This window comes from Ambystoma mexicanum, chromosome 1q, assembly GCF_040938575.1.
Source record: "Ambystoma mexicanum isolate Mex_15411 chromosome 1q, UKY_AmexF1_1, whole genome shotgun sequence".
NCBI lineage: Eukaryota > Metazoa > Chordata > Amphibia > Caudata > Ambystomatidae > Ambystoma > Ambystoma mexicanum.
The window spans coordinates 1,196,599,561-1,196,623,494 of NC_090922.1; the positions used below are offsets into that span (position 1 = coordinate 1,196,599,561).

At 44.5% G+C, this 23,934-nt stretch overlaps 1 protein-coding gene across 2 annotated transcripts in view; it reads right to left on the reverse strand.

Annotated features, from left to right (window-relative positions):
- The window catches only part of LOC138543670 (probable methylcrotonoyl-CoA carboxylase beta chain, mitochondrial), a 1,097,318-nt gene that overhangs the window by 18,074 nt on the left and 1,055,310 nt on the right, over positions 1-23,934 (reverse strand). For both annotated transcript variants that reach the window (XM_069641931.1, XM_069641932.1), the window contains exon 11: positions 20,697-20,778. In XM_069641931.1, the coding sequence (XP_069498032.1) occupies positions 20,697-20,778 (82 nt within the window). The remainder of the gene's footprint in view (positions 1-20,696; positions 20,779-23,934) is intronic.

A 23,934-nucleotide genomic window follows, 5' to 3' on the forward strand; every position in this document is an offset into this window, starting at 1 on the left:
CCCACCTCATAACTCTACCGTCCCTGCCTCTCTTACTACGCCTTCCTCTTCATTTTATCATGTCTCTCGTCCCACTGGTCGTGGTGGAGGTGTTTGTATCCTCTTCCATCCTAAATACCATTCATCTACTTCTACACTGTCCATTCCTACCCTCCCTTCTTTTGAATTCCTGTATAAATCTTTTACTTACCCTCACCCGAGTTCCTTCCCAATTATCTATAGACCTCCTGGTCCCCTTTCCACCTTTTATGACGACCTTGACCACCACCTCTCTCTTATCTCCCCTTCCCCTTCTCCCCTCACTGTACTTGGCGATTTCAACCTTCACCTCCCCACCTCCCCTCAACCTTCACCTCTTCTCTCGATCCTCAACTCCTACCTTCTCTCTCCTCTCCCCTCTTCTCCAACTCACTCTTCTGGTTCCGCTATTGACCTCCTATTTAATTCCACCTTCTCCTCCTCTCCTCTTTACCCATCTATCTATGTGATCATGCTCTGCTCTCCTTCTCCCCTACCCCCAGCATTACACCTCCCTCTCCTCTACCCGCTTCTATATCTTTTACTCGACGTGACCTCTGGAACTTTGGCCCTTCACTCTTCATTGATAACTGCTCTTCTTCTCTTCCTCCCCTTTCTGACTTCTCTTCTCTCCCTGCTGATCTTGTCTTATCCTCTCTTTCCTCCTCTATATCCACTAGTCTCGATCAACTCTACCCACCTTCTTCTTTCCGCCCTACTCGTAAGCCTTCCCAACCCTGGCTCTCTCCCCACCTCCTAGCCATGCGTCGTCTCCTCCGACGCCTTGAGCGTTGTTGGCTTAAATCCTCTACTCTTCCTAACCAAACCTCCTACTTCTCTTATCACTCTCTATATGATTCCTGCCTTAGTTCTGCCAAACGTGCATACTTTTCTAACTCCTTCACTCCAAAGTCTCTCATCCTCGTCGGATCTTTCAAACCCTTTCTCATCTCCTCTGACCTCCCGCTCCTGACATCTCTTCCACCTCTCCTCTTTCTCCTTCTGACTTTGCTGAATTCTTCTCTGAAAAATGATTTCTCTTCGCCCAAAAATTGTCTGTTCTCCTTCTTATACCTCTCCTCTCCATACACCCCACTTTGGCTAGCTTGTCTACATTTTCTCCTATCACTCCTTCTGATGTCTCTCTCCTCTTATCTAAATCTCACCCCACCGCCGCTCCTTCCGATCCTATTGCAACCCTTCTTATTCCCAAGATTTACCCCCCTCTCATACCCTATTTTACCTCCTTCTTCAATACTTGCCTCTCTACAGCCACCTTCCCTTCTGCCTTTAAACATGCGACCATCATCCCCATATTGAAGAAGCCTTCTGCTAATCCTCTTCTCGCTTCCAACTTTCACCCAATCTCACTCCTAGCTTTTCCCTCTAAAATGCTCGAACGCTTAGCGTATTCTCAGCTCTCAACTTTTGTCACTACCCACTCTCTCCTTCCCCCTTCTCAATCTGGCTTCCGCCCCAAACACTCCACTGAGTCTGCCCTTACCCTATGCCCTTAACTCGCTCCTTACTGTTCGCCGTTCTAAGCAACCCTCTATCCTTATCCTCCTTGACCTCTCTGTTGCATTTGACACCGTTGATCACCCCTTACTTCTTAATACTCTCTCCTCCCTTGGTTTCAAAGGTTCTGTCTTTAACTGGCTCTCCTCTTACCTCTCCCACTGTTCTTTCGCCATTTCTTGGGGTGGAAGAACCTCTACTACCTTCCCTCATGATTACGGTGTTCCCCAAGGCTCTGGTCTTGGACCCTTTTTTATTCTCTCATTACAATTCACTCCTTGCCCCCATCATCTCCTCCTTTGGAATTTCTCACCATTTCTATGCTGATGACACCCAGCTGTGCCTCTCCTCCTCTTCCTTCACCTCTGACCTACATCTCAATCTCTCTTCCTGTTTTACTACCATTAACTGGATGTCATCTCACTATTTCTCTCTTAACACTGATAAGACTGAAGTTCTGTTCTTTCCTTCCAACACACTTCCTCCTCCCTCTCCCCCTCCTTCTATTTAATTTCCCCCTTCTGATCTTCTTATTTCAAACAATGCCCGCAATCTTGGCATTTACTTTGACTCTTCCCTCTCCTTTACTCATCGTATCTGTCATGATGCCTGCCCCCGGGAAACCAGACCAGGCCCAGCAGTCCCGGAAGCAGGCATCACGCCATTTGGAGCATGCCCAAAAGCCCCAGTTAGGGGCTGTTTGGGTGCAGTCCTGGCGCCTTTGGCGCTAGGCTCATAAGAACAAAGTCAGTCCTGGCGCCATAAGCGCCAGGCTCATTTATAACTTACCTAAAGCAGACCATGCTGCTTACTCACCTGATGCAGACCATGCTGCATGAAGACCTAAGCCAAATGAGGCTTAGGAGGGACTATTTTAATGCAGGGACTATTTTCTTACCTGGGTGGGGCAATGGAAGAATACTTACCTGGGACTTCTTCCAAAGCTATTTAAGCCACGCCCGGACAGTCACACGTGCTTCGCGTTATTCTGCAGTAGCAGCGTAACGCTCACCGTGCCTGCAGCAGCTTCCAGTCTTCTGCCACGCCCGTCTACACTCTGGAGCTCCTGAACCCTGCAAGGAAAGGAGAAGGAAAGGTTAGAGCAAGTGTTTATTCATACTCACCTGAATCCTGCATCTTCCCGACTTGGACCTGGAAGAAAGAATCCATTAGTCGCTCTTGCCGCGCCTCCTGCAATGCCGCGCTGAACTCACCTGTTGCCATTTTCAGCATTCCAACACGCGCATCTTCAGTTCGCAGCCACTCTTCATCACCTATGGACATAATAACAATAAGGTGAGCAACAGAGAGTTATCTAAGACAACAAAGGCAAATATTAAGACTTACTTGAGATCACCGGGGACACTCACCTAAGCTCGGGTCGGCGCGACCTCTTCCGCATATCCGCCGCACCCCGGCCCCTATGGGGAAACATTCCGCTACAGACTTACCCGGTTGCGGTAAACGCTTCAATCCACGGATCTTCCTCCGAATGGATGCCTGAAAAGGAAAAAGACCACAGATTAGAGCAAGCTTCCCTCTTTATTCCGAAACAGCTTTTATAAACACTTACCTGCGCATCTCTGGTTGCCACGTGAACTCTTTCCAGATCCATAAAGGCAACCTAGGGGAATTGGACAGAGAGAATTTCAGACGTTTTGAACTCTTTATAACTATTACTTCTACAGAGTCAACACCGTCTGCAACTCGCCAACTTCCCACACCAGTGAGGCAACTGGTCATCTACGCGCCCCTGCACTTGAAGCAGGATGGAGAGTTCATCTTTCCAGATTATCAGGTGAGAATCTAAAGGAGTCCCAAAGTAATTCATGGGGAGAAGGTGGGGTTAAGCTTAAACCTCACAGGTGGTTAATTCCCCTTTCTGCATTACAGAAGAGTATTCAAACGAGCCACACAGACCAACCTGGGTGGCCCGGTCCACTCCGTCATCTCGGCGCTCCGAGTATCACTGGAAGAGGTAACATCAGGCCGGTCCAGATCAACGCCCCCGTGGACACCAGGTGAGCGTAACAGTATCTCCCTCACCTCTCGGGCACGTTACTACCATCTCTTTAACATCCGTAAAATCCGTCCCTCTCTCAGCTTTCATGCTACTAAACTCTTAATTTCCTCTCTCATTTTTTCTCCCCTTTTCTATTCTTCTCTCTTCTTAGGTCTCCCCCGCTTCCCAACTTGCCCCCCTCAAATCCCTTTACCACTCCGCAATCCGCACCCTCTGTCTTCTCTCCCCTCATGACTTCATTTCCAACTCCCTTTCTCACTTATGTTGGCTTCCGTTCCACTCCCAACTTAAATTCCACTTCCTTTGTCTTGTCTTTAATTCACTTCACGACCTTGCTCCCCCTTACCTCTCCTCTCTTCTTCTACACCCCCTCTCGCTCTCTTCATTCCGCTGATCTCTTCTTACTCTCGGTTCCCCCACCCCCTTGTGCCTCCTCTCGTTTCTGCTCTTTTCAGCTCCTTGCTCCCTTACACTGGCACTCCCTACCTTTTTCTATCCGCTCCTCCCTTACCTATTCCTCCTTCCGCTCCTCATTGAAATCTCTACTTCTTCATTGCCCTCCTTGACTTCCTCCCCCCTCTCACCGTTCTCTCCCTCTAGTATCCTTCCTTTTGTTCTCTATCTTCTCCCTTCTCTTCTAAATTCTCCTACTCTTCACGTTATTCACTACTTTCTCTCCCTCTTCCCCTCCTTCCCCACCCCCTTCCTCTCCATTTCCCTTTTCTTATGTAAATTGTTCTACGTGCCGATTTTCTGATTTGATTCATGTTTACTGTTATTGCTTCTGCTGTTCCATGTTTAATGTGTTCTTGTTGTTAACTGTAAAGTGCCTTGGATTAAGGCGCTATATAAAAACAACTACAAATACACATGCTCACATTCATCTCCCGTAGTTTCCCCACATGTTTGGTCCAGTCTTTTCAGTTAAAACACAGCTTTCTGCCTGAATCCTGATGCTGGCAACAAATAGTGAAATTGATGGCCTGGTCTTGCCTGTTAAGACCTCATCCGTGTAACCTTTCCTTAGAGCATTTTATGTGGACACCACAGTCTAGGTAAACTGATTATTCTTGATGGCGATAGTTTTCAGAGTTTGAGTCTCCTCTATTGAACATCTTTGAGTGTGTCTATGTGGGCCAGGTGAGCAGGTTGGGGCTGAGGGAAATGCTGTAAAGGATACCCCTTATTCTGCCTCCCAGGTCGCAATCGTAGAGTAGGCAGCGTTCCCTGGTCCCCATAATCTTCCACGCCCCTGCTCACATGTCACTGTCACTAAGGCCAATGATCTTCTATCTTAATTAATCTTCCAAGCCGGTTAATCATGTCAACATAAATGGGACCCAAAAACAATCAACAAAGGCAAGGCACGCTGAAAACATGCACTGCTTCTTCAAGTGTGACATACATGATATAATTGCATGGTGAAATATTGATCAGTCAAAGCAAGTGAATAGGTGCTGTCTTACGTAAAGGACAGTGTTGAAACAGACATGGAGACTGCATCAATGTAAAGCGAGAAGCACCAAAATAATGCATTGTTTTATTCATTAACACTTTCAACAGTTACTTGCTTCCATGAGAGACAACACCTGACAAATCGCGCATAGTTTGACAAATATCAAGAACATTTGGAACTAAATATTAAAACTAATATTATGCCTACAGCCCAAAGTGTCATTAATAAATAAAATTGTATGCAACCATTTAAAGTGATGTATTGTTACACTGGAACAATGCACTGAACGTTAAGGAAAACCTGTGCGAATCGCAACCCAGGAAAACATTAACAGGGAATACAATGCTACACTATGCATTATGTGAAAGTTTATAGACTGGAATGTTGATGTGCGTTCAAAATAAAGCCTCACACAGAACCATTTTTCTATTTTGTTGGTAGTGTTAAAATTGTAAAATGAATACTATTTTGGATATGTTGAGCGCAAAAGAATGAAGCCATTGAAATTTTATTTCATGGGAATGGCTTGTACTTTTCCAATAAAAAACAGAGTTTGAAATAAAGATTTTAGGAGCCAGGAGATAAATCTGGCTCCTGCTTGTCAGGCATCACCCAGTAGGCAGGAGCTGCCAACGGGTAACGAGGAGCGAGTACACAGCAAACTGCAAATTAAATTTTCACCTGAGAGGCAAACTATAACTTGTTGTAAGTTATGTATGACCCATTAGGTTTAAATGTGTCCTAGACGTATCCTAATTCTTCTTTATTGACATTCTCAAACACTCAAAGTTAATGCTACGTATCCATGTTAGTAAGGCACTAGTTGGCCATGGGGAGCCAAATGTAGTTCCTGGTCGGTGCTGCCTTAAAGCTGACCGGGCAGTCCTAGGGTAGAAGCAGGAGCTAAATAGCTCTCAGCTCCTAGCAATTTCAAACCCTGCAAAAGAACTAAATCAGATTTAAACTTTACATAACCGTGGGTATACATTTAGACTTATCCATCTGTCATTCCTGAGTTGTGGGGAAAGTCTCAGTCAATACATTAGAAGAACCCATTGAATTCCAAGAACAAACACCTCTGTAAACAGGTCCTCAGAGTTATGAGCAGCCCCTTATAAATACCTGTTAAAACCCAACATATTAAATTCATGGTGTTCACAGCTATTAAGTACTGAAGTAACACGCGAGTCAGGACTTCAAAGAATACATTATTGTACTTAAGCGTGTTCATGTTTCGATTCTGACTTCCATTAGGTAGACACATGTTTGTCTTAATGGAATGAGAAAAAAAGAGACCTGCCATAGGACTCAAATCAATCATTGGCTGAGACACCTGCTAGCATGATGAGTTTCATTACCACAGAAACTAAACGAAGGGTGGGACTCCATAGGAAACCATGCACGATTTAAATTGACATGACATTTTAACATAAAGCTACAAACAAGCCAAGCAACCATGAGAATTCTCTGTCTAAGCAGTGTATATTTCAATTTCCAATGTTGATTAAAATGTATTAAATTATTAAATATGAAAAATGTTTGCACAAATAAATCCTGTATGTCCAGATGTGCGCCATGGTGGGCATTACAGAAATCTGTGTTTTATCTATGTGGCATGTTGCCATGAAACAATATAAAAGAAGAATACCTTAGAATGAAATATTACTCAGAGTAAATCTACCCCATCTGTTCCATGTTCAGCCATATGAATATCCAATGAGGGGTGTTTTACGGTGGGAGTGTTTTGACTATGAGGCAAGCCAATGGAATAACTTGACCAAGCAAAAACGGACATAATTATGCGTGGTAATATGGCACATTTTAAAAAGCAGGAACAGAAACAGGGGATTTAAAAGCTGCAGCAAGGAACACCACTTGGTCCTATTGGATGAGTTCAGAATAAGGATGTCATCTGGAGAGGAGGCCTTATCCAGGAGGAAATTGGAGCCAACTTAATCTGAGGCAGACCTGCTTTCTTGGAAAAAGGAGGAAGGAACCAGGAGAGGCCCGCTCACTGGGAATTGCCAGGTAACACTAGACTGTCTTTGCTGACTATGTGCCTTTGAAGAGCTATTCAAAGTGAGTATAGAAATCCCCAAATGTAATAAGATAATTATCCTAGAATTATTGTGCGGCCAAGTCCCTGGGGTACGAGGGAATGGGGGGGGTGGCTGTCACTAAGGGGAGCTTTTTTCCAAATAGAATACTTTAATATTAGAGTGAAAAACTGCCTTGTGCCTTTCACTAGATAAAGGCCAACTGAAATTTCACTTTGTGTAGAAAACATAGCATTGCTGCGCACAGAATGCAGGGGACTGAAAAACATTATTAATAGAATGAGTAGGGTATTATAGTTGCTAGTGTGAGTTATATCAGTTTTCATTTTACTTGAAGCTGAGGGAGGTTACCTGTAAATAAATGCCAAAATGCTTTTTCTGTACTGTGTGCGTCGTTTAAAAGCGTGAATGCTGCCAAACACTGTTAGTGTGGCATTTTATTAGTGATAATGAAGCATGTTCACAGATATAGGCCACATTGGGTTGTGGATCGAGGGCTCGGCATCGTAGCCATAAAAAAGAAATGCTTGATAATACAAACAGAACAAATGCTGCCCAAGGTAGGAGTCAAAATGCTCTTACATTTTCATCTGGAAAAACACGGCAAAAACAGAATACGTAGGGACAAAGTTCTGCGTGATGCGTTTCACGCTCACAGAACGCTTGATCACACACTTAAAGAAGTGATGTGTAAGTGGAGTTAGCTGTCCTAATGCCATTCCCATGGAAAATAACCCCAATATAAAGATACAGTCTCCTCACTGTTGACATTGCACAGAGATCTGGCTTGTTAAATTAAGGGGTACTCATTCTTGTATTAGAGAATCACACACACTTTCTCCTATCTAAATAATAGCTTTGTTCAAGCATGAATTTAGAAACTCATATCTCCACAATCACACCGACGGGCAAAGTGATGTAAATGTATGCATATAAATGTTATATTTCTAAGCAACCTTTCTCTAGTACCATTACTTGTTTTGATACTGAAGAAATGTGTTCGACTGGTTATCTATTTACTGAAGTTGATTTCATGTAAAGGTGAACTGAAAAGAACTTTCACACTAGTTGATAAGCGGCATTATGGACATAGAATTAAGTGCTGCTTAGAGGTTGCCTGGTATTATTTGGGATTAGAATTGTTAGAAATACTAATAGTTCTGTTGAGTGTATGTGTGTATTTTATGAGGTGTGATTGTCACAGGTATGCCAAGTTAACTTGGTAAATAAGTTCATGTAAAGTATATCTGCTACATTGTGATTACTTCCCCCTGTATAAAGTAAGACCACCTGGGACTCTGATTTATTTAAATAAATTTGAGTTTTAACCATAAAACCCATGATAGGGGTTGTTAGATTGGTGGTGCACACTTAGTGAAAAGACTATATATTAACCAATTTATCTTACCATTGTGCATAAACAGATGATCTTATGGAGCGTCAATTAAATAAATTATTTGATAGCTGTGACAGTTGGCCCAGAAGACACTCTGAGGCCTTGAGACAGTTCAAGGGTTTTTTTTTTATTTGAGGGACCAAGGGCCATCCCCTTTCTCGTGCCCACAAGCCTCTGCCCTCACCTAGGCCTCTGTATCTCGTGGTTAGTTCTACCAACATGTAACCCCTACTGGCTAGGATCTTCCCTTCCCTTATGTAGGCTATCTAAACATCTTCAGGGACTTCCCAACTGTCCCTACTCTAACAATAGGTTTGTTTTCTAATGGGAGTTTGGACAGTGCCTTGCACTTGCTCATATATTCAGGCTATATCCGTTATGCCCACGCACCTCTTCTCTTCTCCTTAACGTACCCCTCCCACCAGCTATTCATCCTGCCAATGTTTCCCTCCTACTCTTCGCCGCCACCTGTTGATGTAACCATTCCTCCCAATCCACTTTAAAACTTCCCCCCTCTCTGCCCTACTCTCCTCCACACTAATTACTCCCTTCTTCTCACCACTAGGCTCCCTCATCGCGCTACTACACAAACACACACCTTTCACTCAATATCAGTCATGGAGCTTCCATGGCAGCTGACTCTGTGCCCTCAAAAGGAAGTCTTTCAGCTGGGAGGATCTCACTTCCTTAATTTGTCCCTGGTGGTCTAGGGTGTCCAAAATAACAATACAGGTGCATCCAATGGTTGTGCAGCGATGGCATGAATCCTGCGGCTCCCTTCTCTCTCTGTAGGGCTCCTGGTCGCAAACGTGGGACACCGGTTATGCAGAGTCTGGGAGGGATGCTGGTGCTTCTGGTTGTCACAGTCTGCAGTGCTTGACCAGGGGACCTGTGGGCATACAAAGCTTATCCTCTGCTTCTGATGCTCTGGAGAAATAAATTGGGGAGCATCATAGAAAAGAGGCGGTAAGATTCTGCAGAGTCAAATACTGACAGAGGAATGGGATATTCTCAACAGATCCAACCCTCAGAGTTTGGGCTAGCTCTAGTTTCCTCAATGCACCTCCCCCTACCATTCACCTCTTGACAAGAACACACTAGCTTGTCACACAACTCAACCACAAATTATGCTGCACTGATCACATGGTAAAACGCAAGGCATCCCTCTGACTATTTCAAGAAGGTCCTGTGGCTTCATTGCAGAAGGTAACTCCACCATCCTTTAAACAAGAGTCCCAAAGGGAATTGTCATATCTTCCCAGAATTCCCAGAAGGGCAAATAAGCTGGCACCTGGATCCCTGTGGAAGCTTTGGTACAAGCCCCCTCCCCTTTGAATCCATCCCTCAGTTTTCCACACCAGGAGGAGTGGTAGCAGGATAAAGAATGTGAGGAAGAGGCACATGTCCTTTTGGCAGCTAAAAGCATTACATTAGCAGTGGGGGAATTTATTTGGAGGAGAAATGGGTCAGAGTCAGGGGCTCTACATTTTTGTATCCCACCACAGCTTCTGACACTTGCATGGTTCTCACAAGGTATCAATCATTGGTTTCAATAAGCCTCGGACTAGAATGATCAACTGTCTTGTGGGTTCTTTGGGTTGAAGATGCTCAACAATTATAGAACTAAGTTAATTCATTTGTAAGGCTTCAATTCGTTGGACCTTGAAGACTCATTTAAAATCCTCGACACAACAGGATCTGTGGACTGGGGAGAGTATTTAGTGACTGGTGACCACTATGGTAGGAAACTTTGAAGATGGTGACTGGGGCCTCTGGAGATGGATTAATTGGAGGCGAGTCCCTGGGTCTTTTAGGTTTAGTGGCAGGATCCTTAGTCTTCTTGGATGGATTTTCTAACCTAGACATCAAGATGGTATGCTTCAACATCAATGTTATCACCATCATGAAGTACGATATCTGGATGACCCAGGGTGTATTACCAAGGGTGAATTCTTTGCGACTGACTCCATCAACATTGAGCAGTGCAAGCTGTGATGGCGTTGTGAACTGTGATGTCGGATGTGCTGCCGGCATGTGCCAAAACATACCCTCTTTGATAAGTAGGGTAAAGCAACATCGAAACAGTTTTTTTTTCCAAGGGGATAGAGCACCCTGTAGCAGCTCACAGCAAGTCTGGCTTCGCTCTGGCTGAACCCTCAATCTCAATCCCTCCCTGCCTTGAGAGAGCAATATAAAATTCTTTGACAAATGGGGTACTCTTGTATAATGTGCCAGTCAGGAAGAGAATCAATAGATGATTAATTTTTAATACTGTAACATGCACATTTGCCAAAAAGTGACATTTTGGCCCAAAGTGGGTCAGCATGTGGAGAAAAAAAAAGAACAAAGACCCACCTCCACAACAAATGCTCTTGTTGTAAGTTTAAACAATGCAAGTTAAGTACAGCACATCTTTTTTATTTTTAGAAAAGTAGAGAAAGTGTTATGAGATCCTCCTCGCAGGGGTGGAAAAAATAATGCAAGTACAAGGCAGGATCAAAGTAAGGAACATTTGCCTTTAAGTAGCAGTGGCGTTTGTTTTTAACATCACAGATAAATCTGCCCATCAGTCTCTTATTTCCCCATGTGTAAGGCTCGCCATGTATGAATAAGACCTGTGGGTCCACAAAAACACTTTTCAGAGCCAAAATTGGAAAAATTAAAAGCTGGCTCGACTAAGTTGGAATATTGTTAATACTTTTTTTATTTTAAAAGAGAATGTGCTCTATTATTTAAACATGTTCCAAGATCCAGCACATAGGTGTAACGATTGTGTCTACAAATTCAATGAAGATCCCTTGATAGATAATCTGTGCACCTTTGTTAGTGCCATTAGCGTTGTGCCATATGACAATCAATAGATTTTAAATACACACAATATTTAAGTACAAACTCAGCCTCAGTCTATTCTTTTATGACACGTGTAACTTCCTCAAACCCCATTTAAAGAAATAGCTTGAATCCTGTGCTCTTCAAGGCCTGAAGGGAGCACTGCCGACTGAGAGTGATGGTGATGGTCTTGCATCATGCTGCCCAAACTTTAGCCTCTAGTTTTTTTATCATCCCCTCTGTAACCCAGTTTATTGCTGGGATGAAAGCTCTTCAGAAACACAGGGAAGCTGTTAGAGTGAATGCGTTACTCTCAAAGAAAGGTTGTACCAGTAGCGGAACAAGATTTTTTGACCTATCAATCGAAACAATGGCAAGCGTAATGAGAGAATTCTAGGGAATTCCACCTTACATCCCACCAAAATATCCTGAGTATTAAGATTTAGCAATATGGTGGGCACTGTTGAGCAATCAACATGATGGTTGAATAACTCTGAAGCACAACAACGCACTGCCAAAATCCTCTCTTTCTGAGTGGCAGGATTACATTATTCAGAGCAGCTAGGCACACATCCGTGCTAGGAGGGTCGCCAGCTAACCCAGTGGCCAATTAAGGTGCTGCACATTACTGACCGGTCCAGGATATCCTCTGGTGTACAAGTGTCAGAGCGTGGAGGGGCCTGCTGCAGGGCCACGGGTGAGTGGCGTGTGGTGGAGGCCTGGACTGCTCCACAGATGAGCAGTCCACAGTGGCCTGCTGTGATAGAGCGCCCATCCACCAGAGCATCTGTTTGGAGCCCAGGCAGGGTGCAGCAATGCTTTGACAGGCTTCCGTGGCTGGGAGCTGTTGTTGCCGAGATGCGGCTCTCCAAAGCCTGACCTGCCCCCTGGAGTGCTGGTCTGCATGTGGAGGCAGGCTTTGGGGGACTGCAGGATGCTGGTGGCGTGACAGTGTTGGCCCCTCGTTGGCTACTGACCTAATGGAGCAGTGTGTGTGGGGCAGGAGCCAATACCGCTTTCCAAGAGTTCTGGGCACCTGAACACAGATTGCTGCGAAGAGCCTAGGGTGCGGAGATACTGCACACACCCTGCTATAACTTGGCACAGCAGTTGAGCTTGAGGCCTATTGGAAAGAACCACCATACCACCTTGGTCCACAGCAGCAATAAATAACAGGGCAACCTTTCAACAGAAAAGTACCCAAAATTCCCAAATCTGTGGAGACCGCCGCAGAGGGTCCAGAGCCTCCCTCTTCCCCAGAAGATGAAGCATCTCCTGACACAAGGCATATACTCGATAGCATGCAGGCGGGATTTACCTCAGTTAACAGAAAACTGGACTATGTTACATCCAAGTTGAGCTCTCCAGATCACGACGGCAGAGGAGAGGATTACCAGGTCAGAGGATGGTATAGTTGGATTGCAGTTGTGATTGGCTGAACTGCGGCAAGATTTCAAAGCAGTACAGTCCAAGCTAAAGATCTAGAACCACGCTCGAGGCGAAACAACATTCGCATAGTAGGGGTTCCCCAGAATGACAAGCAGGAAAGAATGGAGAACTTTCTGGAGGAGCTACTGAAAAAGATCCTTAATGCCCCAGAGCCGTTACCATATTTCACAGGGGAGCACGTGCATCAATCGCTAGCACCTAAGCAGAAGATGAAAGCACCGCTGTGGCCTGTTACTGCACACATCCTGAATTATAGGGACATGCTAGGGAGAAAGGTGTGCTATGACACAAGGCATTTCCCTATGCCCGGATGTCTCAATTGCTGTGTAAAATGAGCACAACTAATGCTGTTTCTGGTAAGGCTGCACTTCCAATACCAGGAGCAAACCTTCTTCACAGTACCAGCAGAGACGATTAAGTTTATTGAGATGAATGTCCACCTACCAAAAGATGATGTCTGGTAAAAAGAACCCGCTGCCACAAAGGCTTGTATCCTTTCTAAGGGGAAGGAAAAGCTATTGCTTGTTGGATACCCAGGATTTTCCCCAGAAATGTCTTGCTTTGACAGGGCAGTAGGTTGGATGTCTCAACATTGATCATGAACCCCAAAGAGTGAAGGATCTTTCTTTTTTCTTGTGTGCTGCTCGCATTGGCTGGCTGTGTTCCATAATACCAATCAGTCGTCCAGATATGGATAACTTCTCACTTTACTTAAAGACTGAGGCCTTTTCTAACTATCTCCCTCTGGGACTTTCTAAAGGAGCTTTAACTTGTCCTTGCTCTACCCCTTTGATGGCAAACTGCACAGATTCTACTCACCCACTCGTCTCTCACATTCCCCTCCACTTATCATTCTCTCTCTCTTTCTACCCCCACACTACTTCCCCTGATCCTACTGGTCCCTCCCACTTCTCCTACTTTTACCCTCCAGCTGGTTGTCCTCTCTCCCTATACACCATTTCCTGGTTTTACCTCTCTCTCACTCCCCTCCAACTCCCTCCTTGTCCCCAACACTCCTCTCTGCCACCACTACACTTGCCTCTACTCTCCGCTATCCTACTACCTCTCACCTATCTCTCTGCCTCTCCGTTTCATGCATTCCAAAACACACACTTGCATCCGGTCTCACCAACCTCTCTTAACTTCTCCCCACATTCTCTCTAACCTTGCTACAGTCACTTGCTCACTCGCTCACCACTCAATTGGAACCATCCTCACACCCAAAAACCTTAAATTCACCCTCTCACAGCTCACCCATAGTCTTTTCAGAACACCTATCTACCTTCCATTCCCACCTTGCTGGTCTCTTGGTCTACCTACTCTGCTCCTGACCTGACCTTAACACCTTTAACCTGCTTCTGAACTGACTGTGCTTTTATAGTCCAGTCATTCTGCAGCTCCTCCCAGATCCCTTTCGTTTTCCATGTCACATACTCCCATTGGCTAAGCTATACCTCTGGGTGTTGGGACTTCCCCTAGAATACTATGAAAAGCCTGCTATCCCTGCCACCTTTGCAGTCTCTCTTTGTGGGGTGGCATCCATTTGCTCAGTCTGCTTGTTTTCCAGCTTTGGTGAGTTTTTCTACCAACAGGATTTAGGAAGGATTTCCAGGTCCCCTCATTCTCTAGCAGTCTCTTTCCAAGTACAGTGTTTCTTTGATTTTCCTACTGTAACCATGGAGTCAGTCTGTGGTTGCTGGGTTGGGTATTGAATGTCTCCTTCCTTACTCCAGTAATGATTCCATATCGCTGGCTCAGGTCCTGGTTTTCCTTGTTGCGGCAAAGTGCATCCTGGGAGTTGAAATAGGTTTGTAGGCACTAAAGTGGCATAGTAGTACCAATTTCTGTTTAAGCACTCTGGGGATTTAGTGACTGGGGTCCCTTTGGCCAGGGATGTAATTTCATCAAAATGGCAGGGGTAGCGGAAGTGACATCACATGACCCTTGATCCCTGATGACATCACAGGAAGTGATGTCATTTGACCCCACCCCGAAGTGATATCACGGGTAGCGATGGAACACTATCTTTCACTCGTTGACAAAACAGGAAGTGGCATCACATAGCATTGTACACTATGAAACATTTGGTTACAATGTCACTACAATGTGATGTACATTTCATACAAGAATGGATCGCCTTATGTATCGTTAAGATCAGTGTGTATAGGCCCATATTACCAAATTACTGTGAATGCTAGCAGACATCGATGACAAAATAATAATGATGTGTTATTATATAGCACTTACGCTTAAGCGCTTTATATAGAAAAAATATGCACCGAATATCACCCAACCTGTGTTGGTACTTATTTATCGACCTCAGAAGGATGAATGGCTGAGTTGAGGCGTTTAGGAACAAACTAAATCAGTGACTCACCCCCTAAGTGTGTCTGAAAAAAACCTTTAATGAGTCTAGCAATTATTGTATAGCATTCCAAAAAGACACATTATTCCTATTCTTTCTTATTTAGGTTCAGTGCTGAAAGTGTTAGACTTGTGGGACTCCTGTTATTATTTTTCTTTTTAAGGGGCCTGAACAAGAAAGCCAGCCACTCCAGAAGTAAAGAGCCACATGGTGCTGGCTACAGCCCAGGAGCTTGCATTAAAACAAATTAAAACATTTTTTTAAAAAGAAACCTTTTTTTTTTTTTTTTAAAGAGGCCGCAAGGGAGACCCACAAATGACATCCCTGCCTTTGGCCACCCGCACACCACTGCACCCTTGTGACAGTGTCATGTTTGTCCACACCCCAGGGGGATAAATGGACACAGGCTAATCACATGCTTGTGGCTAAGGATGGTGAGCCTAACTCTTCCCCTTATGGTGGCTTTTTATTTTTATTATTTTTTTCCTGAGCGGTCGCCCATACATCCGTTTCTGTTCCTGAGGAAGGCGGTACTAACTGGTAATCACTGCCGAAACACTGCAGAGTGGCTGCGCAGTCCCAGTGAAGAGAACTGAGCCTTACCATAGACCCCTGACCCCATGACATTTTTCTTGTGGCAGTATTTTAAGTGATATATATATACTAGGTCTAGCTAGACAGAGGCATTTCTGAACATAATCCAGGCTTAAGTTTTCAGGCCATTGCACAGGACTTTTTCCTGCGTGCTTTAACATTAAATTGTGGGATGATGATGATGTCTATTAGATGGGACTCTTTTTGGTATGTTTGTAAGAATGTTCGTAGGTATATAACTAACAATCCTGTTTGGTATTTAAAGCAATACATCTATGTATGTTTAATTTTATGAATACCTTGCAATAATAAATGCAGATGAAATAATGCTTGCAAAATCCAACCGTGGCAAATACCAACATGTCTTCAGATGTGGTTTTCTTTACATTCTCCCTAAATACTGATTTAGACTATTAGGGAGTCGCTGTATCCAGTAGAGCACTCTTGTATAACCGACACAATAAGCAATAAGGAACTCAGCTCCTTTTAGAAGTCATTTCCCTGCCAGGACAGTTCTTCGTAGTTGAGTATGTTCATGATTCTGTCATAATACACTTGTGCTGCATGTCTGTGTAGAAGTTCTGACACTACAGCAAAGAGCTTTGGATATACCCTTGGAACTGACACCATTACAAAGGGAAATACGTCGAATAAATAATGCAGGGCACCCACCTTAAACCACTGATACGAGCTGTGTCTGGGAAACAGTGAAATACAAAATAGGCATATTTCAAATCCAAGGTGATCATGTGATCTCCTTCCATAAGTAGCAAAATAACTTCATGCAAGGTTGTCATTCAAAACGTTTGCCTCTTTACATATCTGTTTACAGGTCTGAGTTTGGGTATTAATCATCGGCATACTGGGGGGGTCCCACACCCTTCCAGGGGTTGGCGGCGACTAATGTCAGCTGGTGGTGTGGGAAGGAGGCGCTCTGCCATGTCATACAGGAACCAGGAAGCTCTCTCTGCTCCCTGTTTGCGTGGTGTGGGAGCCCAAAGCTTGGGGTGACTTGAACTGAAGCTGCAGCCGAAAACATTATGTCTAACGTGTGTATTATGCATGTGTGCCAGATGTACGTATATGGGCGAATGGGTATGAACATGATTGTGTATTTGTATGTACTAGGTGGGTGCCTGTGTGGTGAATGCAGTGTGAGTGGATGTGAAACAAGGTGTATGGGCGAGTGACTGGTGGGCGAATGGGCATGAATGTGATTATGTGTGCGTGCGTGGTAAGGAGGGGGCCGGGGAGCACTGAAGCATTGTTGACATTTCCTTAAGCGACACAGCAGGTTTTACTGACATTTTCAGGCAAAGCCAACTTGATGCGTGTTTTAACATGACTAGACTGGCATTTTTGTGCAGCCAGTCTAGTCATTCCTTACTGTGGCATGGCATTTATTAGTGGCCATCTATGCTAATGTAACCATAAGTGTTATTACATGGCTAGACTGACATTTTGGTGAGGCCAGCCTAACTATTTCTTGTGATAAGTGCTTTTACATGTCTAAAATGGCTGACATTGGATAAAGTTTGGACATGTTTTCTTATTTTATCATGGCATTTTTAATGGAAAAGCCAACAGGAGTATGTTGTTAATGTGGGGGTTACTGGCATATAATGGCAGCACCGGCTTGGAGATGTTTTCTTAAAGTATCATTACTGGCATTATGCGCAAAGCAAACAGGAGTATGTTCTTATATGGAAATACTGGCATATATTGGTGCAGCCAGCATGGGAATGTATGGGTACAGTCAGCACGAAAATGTTTTTTTATACTTGCATATATTGTGGGGAAAGAAATTAAAAGGCTCCTGTGCACTGTTGGGGACTTACATCTGTTGTATTTTTTCATGAGTTAACCTACAAAACTGATTTCAAACTGTTTGACTTTTCACCAACTTTCACTGAAAGTGTACTGTATAATGCACCATTTTAACCCATTATTCAAAACATTTTCTTGGAAAGCCCCCAAAATCGCCTTTCATTGGTTCGGGCTCCCTCGCTACGATCGATCACTCTTGCATACTTGTAGCAAATATTTACATCCCTCCAATAAAAAGAAATTAACCAGCTGCCACTGGTGGTAGGTGCATTTGGGTGCCTATCTGAACGATTTAAGCTTTGATTAAAAAAGCCTACTTTCATCTGTCACCTAGCACACTGCATGCATTCCACTGTAGAGGCCTGATCATCATGGTCATTGCACATACACAGTGGTCCAGGCCTGGCCGGAGTGTGGCACGTCCCCTGCTTTGCTGAGGGGCTCATGGGACTGGTGGCTCAGCATGACTCTCAAAGAGTCCCCCACATTTTGAGTTACGACACTGCTATACATCTTAATGCCCTTTCCTTTTTGGGAATACGGAAGGACAGTGAATATATACACCTTTGTTCCTTTCCCTTTGTAGTATTTATTCTACTGCCCCTTTGTCAGGAGTGTGTATACCTCAGCGAACAATAGCGGGAGCTGCTCTTTTCTATCGTGATTTTTTTTTGGTGGCTGTATTTTGGTCTTCACAGTGATTCTATGCAATAAACCATCTCTGCTGTTTCTAATACCTACTTTCTTGGGTGATTTTACACCACATGTGGGTGTAGTTGCTTATTCTTGGCACTACCGGTGTACTGTTTGAAGGTTCCTTGAAAAGACAGTCGCAGCCCTTTTTGGGGCCTTCCGTTCCACAGTAAATGTGTGTAATAGATATTGCTGCCAGGAGTCAAGCTGGGAGTGGAAAGGGCTGCTCATACCCTGAGGCTTGTGCCCTGTTTGGGCTCCAAGCTGGTGAGGTGCATTTTCTGATAAAAGGTCTGGTTCCAAAAGTCCCCAGTGACCTAATAGTTTCATTCTCCTTTTTGGCGCTCTCTAGGTCTTCATCCACTTCTGGACCAAATAAAAGTTCAAGTCATACAGCATTTTAATTATTCTGGCTTGAGTTTCTGGTTTAAAGGCTGGAACGCCAAGTATAATATTTTACCCTTAATGTTGTAACCGCTTGTCTTGGCTGTAGTTAAATTGGAGTATTAGACACAATGTGCCCCTCTTGAAGCATTGCCTACGACTATAGTTGTGGCTTCAGAAATTGGGCTCCATTTTATGTCATTTACCCTATCGTACTGTGTAAGGTCAGCACTGGAAGTGATTAGGCATATATTGTATGCTTCTGGAGCCTCCATTTTCCTGCCTAATATTGGCATGCGCTTGCTCTGACTGTCAGTTGGCTCTTCTGACAGATGTCCCACATCTCTTTCTGGCATTTGTAATTAATCAGCTTTAGGGCAAACACTTAGAAGAATATGACCTGCTGGAGGAATCAGACATGTCACACCTCACTGGGGGTGCACAAAGGGCCAGAGGTTGCTGTTGGTACTCTTTGCTCACAGGAGATGTGGCTGCCATTCAGGATTTGAATGCCCACATTCAGGGAGAGAAGAGAGAAAGTGTCAACGTGAAATGCAAATGGGTATTCTCCTTTGGTATGTCACACAGTGTAAACTAAATTGCAATACTGCCTAGGTGGGTTACAGTCCTTACTGTAGAAAAAGCTATTTTAGACAGTTTGTTCTCAGAAAAGAATTACTCACAATTTTTGAGCTATACAAATACCCCTCCGAACGCACGCACAAACCATTAAAGAGGTAACACTTCCTTTCAAGATTAACATTTTATCTAGTGCACAAAGCAGGCGGGGAACATACCTAGAGTTGTAGGAAGATTACGGTCGACCACTCCATCCTGCTATCTCGCCTCTCCCAGTTTGGTATATCTGGCCAGGTACTTGCCTGGTTCAGTTAGTTCCTTGCGGATCGTACTCAGATCCTCTCAATGCCTCCTTTTCTTTCTGCTCCTTGTCACCTCAGTTGTGGAGTGCCCTAAGGCTCTTCCTTGACGCCTATTCTGTTTAACATCTATATATGGGCCCTTGTGTGTCTCGTCCGCTCCTTCGGCATCAGGTGCTACTCCTATGCAGATGACACCCACATACTGATCAGACTAGACCTTGATCAGTCTGAGGTGTCGTCGTGCTTGTGGGGGTGCCTGACAGCGGTTAGAGATTGGATGAACCACAATGGGCTCAAACTGAACAGAGACAACACCAAGGTGATGTTGGTGGGCTATCCCCCCGATCCTACACTTTGGGTGTCTTCCTTCTGGCCCTCCTCCCTGGGGCCCCTACCGATTCCGGTTAAAAAAGTGAAAAACTTGGGTGCGGTTTTATCCGCATCCTTATCTATGGACCACCAAGTCTCTGCGATCTGTCAGGCTGGTCATTTTCAGTTCAACATTTTGAGAAGAGTACTACTTCTGATCCTGGCCCCGCTGCACCCTCCCGTGGTTGCTGCTACGGTTCTATCACGTATAGACTATTGCAACTCTCTGTATCTAGCCCAACCCAAGGCCCTGATTAAAAGGCTGCAGCGGCTGCAAAATTAGGCCGCAGAGGGTAGCCACAGGCTCCCCTTTTGGAGGGCACATCTCCCCTGTGTTACGGAACCTGCACTGGTTCCCTGTGGCTCAGCGGGTTGAATTTAAGACCTTGTGCATTGTAAACCGTGCCATTCATGGTCAGGGTGCAGAATACCTTCAAGCCAAGTTCATGCGCTATCGTCCTACCGGTCACCTTCGCTCAGCCACCTCCGAACAACTGGTTGATCAAAAGCACAACAGAGACCGGTTTGGCGGCCGGGACTTCTATATTGCTGCAGCAGTTCTGTGGAATAATCTTCCACTTATAAAGAAAACTCTGGAGTTTAGAAGGCGGATTAAAACTTACCTATTTTGAATGTCATGGGGCTTTCTCCTCCTCTCCTAGCATCATGATGCCTTTGGGCGACCGTGCGCTTTACAAGAACCAATAACATAACAGTTGAACGAAATTGCTTGCGTAAAATATAGGTTTTGATCTTATTTTGCTAGGAAACAATTAACAAATGTTTAGAACTGTACGCAACGATTTTAAGTTACAAAAGATGAACAGCAAAACTTACCAGCCTAGAGTCCTGTGGAAGAATGACACCATCGTCCCAGAGTCTTGCAGTTGAATAAAAGGCTGAACTTTCTTCCTCTAACCTAAGAAAAAGAAAACATTGTTCCTTAATCCCCCACACACGTGAAATCATATCAATAGCGTGTACAAAGGGTACGAATGCTGCATCAAGTGTGCATGGCACATCAACTCCACAGCACTTACCTTCCCTTTACCTTATGGCGGAACACATTCATCTTTCTACACAAAAGTGGGGTCGGGGGGAGGAGGGGGAGAAAGGCAGAGCTGCAAGAAGGCAATTTGAAAACAAAATATTTGCAAAAAGGAATGTTATGACAAATAGTTGAATAAACCTGCCAGTGAGCAGTTTCTAAGAGCTGCGGGTTAAGAGCAGTGATGGACCAGAAGTAGTGAAACAGAAATCTGGCATTGGTGTGTGCGTTTCTCCTTAGTGGGTATCTCCTGCTGCATTGCATATGCCTCTGTACACGTGTCTGCTCACTTTATACAGCTCTACAAAGTGTTAATTTCCCCTCTGTAGATTTCTCCTTCGCGTTATGTCATCCCCCATGTATATGAACCAGCTAAATGGCATTGCCTCGATGTCAGTCTATTTGTCCCTAAATGCTGTTTATGGCCCTTGTGATCAAGTACCGTGCCTAACCTTGGGGACCAACAGTGGGGTGGTGAAAGGCACCTGGGCCACCCTGAGGTAGTGGATGTTGGAACTGGAAGAGGTGTATGGAGGATCCAGAGACCATCCCAACTGAGTCCCTGCACTAAGACAAGGCACAGTCACAGGAGCACTCACACCCCCACCGCTCCACAAGATCCCATGACTACCAAAGGGGTAGTCACGGGAACACCAACATCCACAACACCCTTAAAAACACCTATGGCCAATAAGGAAAAAAGAGGGCCTTAAGGATTCTTAAAGAAGATCCTTTCCAGCTGGTCGACCCCCTCAGAGAGCCATTCCAGCTGCCTAGCCAGACCCTTACATTCAGCTAGGAAATGGAGCTTTCTCCTTTAAGTAAACACTTTCAACACTTAGAAGGCGCTAGAGAGTGGACACACAAATGTTTTCTTCTTCTGCAACAATGCAGAGGGAAACCTTTCCCAGGTGAGTGATCCTCATATGGATTGAAAATTACACGCAACTAAATTGAAATTGACTTGCGTTTTATGTAAGGCAAGGAAAATAAACAAAGGTCATTCTAACGCTGCGTCGAACTTCACAGGTGTAAAAAAGTTGTAACTATCCCGTGACGAAAACATTATAAATGTACCAGTCTCCAGAAAAAACGATGCTGTTTAGTAGACATCTTTAACTTGTTCTCTAGGTTGTCCTGTGCTTCATGTTCTGTCTGGTGTGTTTGTGTCGTGCCCAATGCATACAGGGTTTTCGTTGCATAACAAATAAATAAAATAAACAGCATCACAGGCTTACGAGAGGGTTCTCTGACTTGTAATTCACAGGTTAGACAAGTAGAAGGGCTACAGGTAAAGCAAGCAATGGAAGCACTGCTTTCTGGAGGAGGGAAGGAGCCTCACATATAATCAGGCCAGATGTCAAATCTAAAATTGCAGTAGGGCTTAAAATAAGCTTAGTCCAACAGCCTTTCAGTCCACATGACTAAGTACATTGCTCATTCATGAAACAGCTCAGACCACACAGCCCAGTTGCAACCAAGACCTCCAATTACCACTCAAGGGAGGAGACCACCCTCTAAAAAGCAGCCAGCTCAGTCTGGCAGTGTGTGGCATTGGTGCAGGAGCTGAAGAAAGGTGTGTGAAAGAGATTGGTGATGTAGAGGTGCACTGCAAGGAGAGCTGGATGAGAGACTTGGAGGTTGCGAGAGTGGTGCTAGGGTGCTGCAGAAGGAGTTTGTACCATCTGGAGAGCAGGAGAGATTGAGGAGGTTGGAGAAGGTAGGTGATAACGTCTAGAGGGGTAAGTTTGGGGATACAGAAGGAATATTAAGAAGGTTGGAGGTGTGGCACCATCTGGATGGGGATAGTCAGAAGGAGGTTGGAGGCGGAAGCTAGAGAGAGTTTGAGACAGCGAGAAATAAAGAGGGAGTCAGAGAGAGTGAGAGTGATTGCACTGAGGAGGTGAAAGGAGAGCTGATACCATCTGGGGTGAAGTACAGAGGCCAGAGGGGGAGATAAAGTGATAACAACTAAGGAGGCATAAGGCGAACAGGTAGAGGTCCAAGGCAGATTTAAGTGGTGGGAAAAGGTATGAGACTTTGAAATCGCACCAGGATTCAGGGAGGACACGACGAATATATCTAGGAGTGGAGACTTCCTGGATTCAAGACCATTGCGAAAGGAGGCGGCCAAGAGGACCAACATGTTACTCGCATGGTCTAAACCATGACCAAGAATACACCTATTGGACAAGACCCACGGCAGCCTAACCAAGGAAAACGATCTGGAAACGTCACTGAACTTTGGATGTCTGGACTGTGAATGGATCTTCCTGCAGAGCAAAAAGAAGGTTCAGGAACCCTAAAAACATGCAGGCTGAAGACAAGGACCTGGTTGATCTAACAGCCAATTAGAGGCCACCCCAAAAACTGTGCAAAAGGTTTTCTTTTGAATGCAATTTGAAGCAAACTCTACCCTATCCTGCTGGAGTTCCCATTGTCCCTACTTAAGAGAAAAACAGATAAAGCCTGGAACACTGATCTTTGTGAACGAAAGTTAATTTTAGTTTTACCATTACAGGTGCACTATACTCACTTTTATGCTAACCACCACATTCGTTTTATTTTCATCGATAAAAACTGCTACTGAACCTTATGCCCTTGCATGGCATTGTGTAACAACATGGCATAATCAGGGAAACAGAATGTATTTCTTGTATAAGCGCCTAACAAGCAAACAATAAATAAATGCATGCTCGCTCTGTGTACACGTCCCTCAGTACACATGGCACTTCTCAGTTTATAGACCAATGGTCAGAGTCACTTTTCAATTTAAATGACTCCCTCCCCCGTCCGTCAATTTACATATGCCTCTTCAATATACACATAAGTGAAAGCAGTTTCTGCAACTACTCTTGGTGCTGTGTGGTAAATTCAGCCCCTAGACCCAAATGATTTGCCTCTGGCCACGTTAAGTTCAAATGGTGCAGAAATATGAAAACACACCGCTAGCAGAGACAATGCTAGCATGTCATTCTGATCCATCAAGTAACTGAATGTTGGAGTCAGAAAAAGAAAAAAAGAACA